The sequence below is a fragment of the Crocodylus porosus genome, unplaced genomic scaffold, assembly GCF_001723895.1.
Source record: "Crocodylus porosus isolate Cpor-Errol unplaced genomic scaffold, CroPor_comp1, whole genome shotgun sequence".
Taxonomy (NCBI): domain Eukaryota; kingdom Metazoa; phylum Chordata; order Crocodylia; family Crocodylidae; genus Crocodylus; species Crocodylus porosus.
Window position 1 is genome coordinate 9,398,701 of NW_017728920.1, and position 5,187 is coordinate 9,403,887.

At 42.9% G+C, this 5,187-nt stretch overlaps 1 protein-coding gene across 3 annotated transcripts in view; it reads right to left on the reverse strand.

Moving 5' to 3' along the window:
• MICU1 (mitochondrial calcium uptake 1) overlaps positions 1 to 5,187 on the reverse strand; it is a 227,210-nt gene that overhangs the window by 29,392 nt on the left and 192,631 nt on the right. For all 3 annotated transcript variants that reach the window (XM_019538568.1, XM_019538566.1, XM_019538565.1), the window contains one exon: positions 1,062 to 1,170. In XM_019538568.1, the coding sequence (XP_019394113.1) occupies positions 1,062 to 1,170 (109 nt within the window). The remainder of the gene's footprint in view (positions 1 to 1,061; positions 1,171 to 5,187) is intronic.

Below are 5,187 nucleotides of genomic sequence, written 5' to 3' on the forward strand. Positions count from 1 at the left end.
TGGAGGCTGAACAGGTTCAGGTCCCATAGCCTGTCCTCGTAGCGCCTGCCCTGCTGCCCCCTGATCATGCAAGTGGCCCTCCTCTGGACCCTCTCCATGTTGTCCACATCCCTCCTGAAGTGCCGTGCCCAGAACTGGACGCAGTACTCTAGCTGTGGCCTGACCCGTGCCGCATAGAGGGGGGAGTATCACCTCCTTGGACCTGCTTGAGATGCATCTGTGGATGCGTGACAAGGTGCGGTTGGCTTTCCTGACTGCATCCCCACACTGCCGGCCCATGTTCATCTTGGCATCAATGACGACTCCAAGATCCTTTTCTGCCTCTGTGCTGATGAGAAGGGAGTTCCCCAGCCTGTAGGTCTGCTGCTGGTTCTTCCTCCCCAGGTGCAGCACCTTGGACTTGTCAGTGTTGAATCTCATCGTATTCTCATCCGCCCACCCCTGTAACCTGTCTTGAACAAACAAATCTACTGAGCCACTACTACAGAAGTTGTGCTATATTTTAGGTAAGGAATAAATACATGAAGACGAAACACAAAAACAAAACCTACTACTTTTCATTAGTGGATCTAAAGGTGCCTTACACTAAAAGAAATAAGTATCATTATGGGGAAATGGAGGCATAGGATGACAATGAGATTTGTCCAAGTTTTCTTAACAGACTGGTAGCAGAACCTGGGAACAGAAATATGGTCTCTCATGGTCTAATATATATGCACTAGGTTAGGCTACCTCCACACGCTGGAGTTGAATTGTATCATTAGTGAAAAGCCTGTTAGTGATGCTTGGAGAGCCTGTGTGTCTGTTCAGGCTGCAAATTTCAGTATAAGTTTTTCTTTATACATAACAGAGCAAGTACAAGACATGAAATCTATTTATCCACACAGAGTTGAAAGTTAAAGCCTTTTCATTACAAGAAAGGAAACATGATTTCAGTGTAATTTTTATCTGACAGAATAGGCTTGCTGAACAGTGTTGAGTTTGAACATCTTCCTTTCATAGTATTCCCAACAGAGGGGAAAAAAACCAAACAACCTATCAAGCTCATAAGTGTTTAATACCTTTATCAAGAGAAGCACCAGCCATGTGGTAAAAGCTCAAAGCGGTGTCCACATCATTTATATTCTTCAGAAAAGTAAAGAAATTTTCCACTTCTTCAAATGTCAGTCCCTAAAATAGAGAGAATATTTTGACATATGGTTAAAAGTGATAAATACATTTTGAGATAAGGGAAGGGAGCAAGGGGGGGAGACAGTAAAAGTAGGTAGAGCCTAAATGAATAAGAAAAATCAGGATTGCACATGGAAGACTCAATGAAGAGATGCATTGAAAGACAAATGTAATACCATGCTCCCCAGTGACAAGAATATAACCAGTGCACAACAAAGAACCAGAGACTTGCTACAAGCACATCCATTTATATTCTCTCTCTCTCACTCTCACACCCTGAATTAATCATCACACCACTGCTAATGCCAGTAGAACTGCATTAGTGCTGGAGTGTCCAAGAGAGTTTCAGAAACTCGCCTATCCAGACAACCTAAGCAAACCTATATCTGCTCAAATCAGAGTTCAAGTTTCTGTCTCACTGCTTTACCCATGATCTTTGAATGTGTCCCTGACTGTGATGAATCATCATGTCATGTTAAAAAGTTCCTCTCTATCTGATCTAGAGGGGCAGAATTCTAAAAATGGGGTAGTTATAAAAAAATAATGCATTTTCAACGGTTATGAAGATAAAATGGCAAAATGAGTATATTCAGCTGGTGTTTCCAAATAAATTGTAATCTCTACAGTAACAGTGCCCAAGATACCAGTAACTTGATCCATGAAGGTGTTTTAGCAAGGCCAGAAGTAACTATGGGACTTATTTTGAAATTATAAATACATTTTGATAATTTTCTTATGGAGTCACAATTTCTTTAAAGATCTAATTACAGGCCTACAAGCTTGCCAAGGAGTTGTTTCATGATTTAGGTAAAAACAGAAGGCACTTAACCAGTTCAGTCACCAGAATTCTTTGAGATTTATTGCATATATTCACTTCAGGTCACTAGGCCCAGAGATACTGCCAGAGGGATCCCTTTGGGTCGTGTATGCACCCAAGGTATCTTTCTGTACTTAATGAGGAAACACTGGGCTGTACAAAACTAACTGATGTTCTTTTTTTCTCTAACATGGAGCCAACCATGAATGTGAAGCAGAGGAGAAGGGGATCAGATAATGGAAGAAGGCACACTGCTCAACAGCTCAAAAATATCCAGTATGCCTATACTAGTGCACAAAGCCTAGAGCAACTGTGAATAGACTCTCAGACTGGCACCCCGCATAGGTCCATAATGGAGCTGTTTCCAAAAGATGGCTGGGCTTTAACACAGGGGAATATCAGAGGGGAATCCAACAGAGATGGGTACAATTTAAGGTCCACTATGAGTATTTCTAAAATGCAAACTGCGAAGACAACAAACTAAGAACTGGTTTGAAAGATTTTGTTCCATGTAAACACAAGACTATTTTAGTACCCTTATAACATCAAGGGAATGAAAATGTGTTTCCTTATTTCTGGAATAAGGTTTGGGGAAAAATACAGGTAACTGGATAGCCTGGTTAATGTGAAACTCTGAAGTTATCATGGACAAAAATTTAGTGTGCAGCTGCAATAAAATCTTACCATAAAGGAAGGAGGTATGGAATGGCTGTAACTTAGGTACAATACCCTTCTAGCAGAGACTAAAGAGAAATTCTCAATCATCTGCACAAAAATCTAATTTGATTTATTTATATGAAACAACTTGGTAACTGTATTCACAGTCCCTGTATGCAGTTATCAGGAATAAAGCAAGATTAGCTGCAGACAAGAGGCACTTCATTTCAGACTAGAACAGGAAGAAAGGAAATTAAAGTGATGGCTGGTCTTCCACTGCTGTGCCTTTCATTAGTTTTGTGTCTGTGGATACCTGCAATGCATGCATGAACTCCCCAACAAACAATATTTCCCCAAACCCCTTTGTTCACACTGTTCAGTTTCTGAGTGGCTTTGTACCTTTGTACCATTTTGTCAGTAGTTCCTATTGTTTCAGCTGTCTTAAAAAGCTTTTTTACTTCTTACATTTATCCTGAATGAAAGGTAGCTGTCATGTCCACACACTGCAGTGAAATTTCACTTAACCTCCATTGTAATACTGTAATAATGAAACATGAAAACTCCCTGTTCATCCATTCCTTTGAAAAAAATGTTCTTTTTCCTCTACTGCACAAAGTGGCATTTGAGGCTGATCCAGGAGCCAAAATCAGTAGTTTAAATTACAGAAATGACTGAAGGTAATAGAGGAAGCAAAACATATAGGCAACTGCACTTTAATAGCATAGATCTATTTGGAAGGTGCATCCAAGTGTAGTTGATAAATGGATTCCATTGAAGGTTCAGCACTTTACTGTGATCCAGCTCTCCACTGGAATCAATTTAGCCACATTCTCACTAGCCTTTTCTGAGACTCCATGAAGTTACATATTACATTTAGATTGTATTAAGGACACTTAACATGTTAATGAGCTTTAAGGTGTTGATTATCACAAGTGTTAAGTGCCCTCTAAGCATCTTAAAGTTACACCATTTCAGATGAGGATTATCTTTAAAATCTGCTACCAGTTTGAGTTACCTTAACTTCATGCTGCATCACTGAGATAAAACAATTTAGTCTTCCATTATCCCAGGAGGCACTGCTCCCAGGTAGACTACCTATTCTCCCAGATTGACAGTGGGGACAATCAAACAGCTGCAGGTGAGAGGGAAAAGGAGGAGAGGGGGGAAAGGAGTGTGGGAAGAAGGATGGGAGAAGGAGAGAGAGAAAGCGAAGGAGGGGCAGGGGTGGGTGGGAAGCTGCTGGTCAGTCTCTGTGATGGCTAGCAGGTGAATGGGCAGCCATGGGTCCCAGCAGGGTGGCATGGGCTGGACCTAGGTGTGCAGGGGTGGTGTGGGCTGGAACTGAGTGTGTGTGGGTAGGGGGCAAGGGGGGGCTACAGGGAGTCTGGGAGAAGGGAGGGAGGGAGAGCCCTTTCATGTAGGCCCTAGAGCAGAAGAGGATCTTCCCTGACCTGGGCACAGTGCCGGCAGCCAGAGCAGGAAGTTGGGAGCCAGTCTGAGGAGCATGGAGCAGCAGGAGGGCAGTGGGGGAAATGATCAAAGCAAGTTGGGGCAGCAAGGGGATGATCTGAGCAGCATGGGGACAATCTAAGAGGGACAACATGGGGCAACTGGGGTGGTATCAGGGGGCACCTGCCTTCCTCTCCCCTTCTCTCTACCCCACTGGCTTATTCTGCCACTGGTGAACCAGCAAGTGGGACAGTCATGGAGCAATCTTGGCATCTCCTAGCTACATCCCTGCTCGCCAACACTCCAGTGGCAAGTCGGAGCAATGCATGCTAGAGAAAATATTAATTCTTAATGGGTGACTGCTCACAGCATGTACTAACATTAATACCAACTAACATTTCTTATAGTTAGCAAGTGCTAACTATAATATGTAACTACACCCTTTCACATATTCGATGATGTGCATTCTTTATATACTTTGATAACCAATAGTTGTTTGTTTGTTTTTTAAGGCAACTTGCAAAAACTAGGGCATGATTTTTTTAAAAACAATTAAAAGGAGATTGTGGAGACTCCTGTAAGGGTGTAGAAGACCTTAGTGTTCAGGACATGAAGGCAGTCCTGAGGGTGAAAAGGATTCTTTTCCCTATATGTAGTGAAAGCAGATGCCAAAACTAAAATGAAAAAGGTGTCAGGCCCGGCTTTCACCAATCAACCTAAAAAACAGACCATGCTTCAGAAGTCAGCTCACATAGATTTCATAGACATTAGGGCTGGAAGGGACCTTGGAAGATCACTGAGTCCAGCCCCCCGCCCAAAGGGCAGGAAGTCAGCTGCGGTCATAGGATCCCAACAAGATAAGCATCCAATCGTCTCTTGAAGGTGTTCAATGTAGGTGCTTGAACCACCTCCAATGGCAGGCTGTTCCAGACCCTGGGGGCTCAGAGAGTAAAGAAATTCTTCCTTAAGTCCAGCCTGAAATGGTCTCGCAGTAGTTTATGACCGTTTGACCTCGTCATCCCTTGGGGCGCTCTGGTGAACAAATGTTCCCCCAGAAACTGGTGGTCACCCTCATAAACTTATAGGTGGCCATC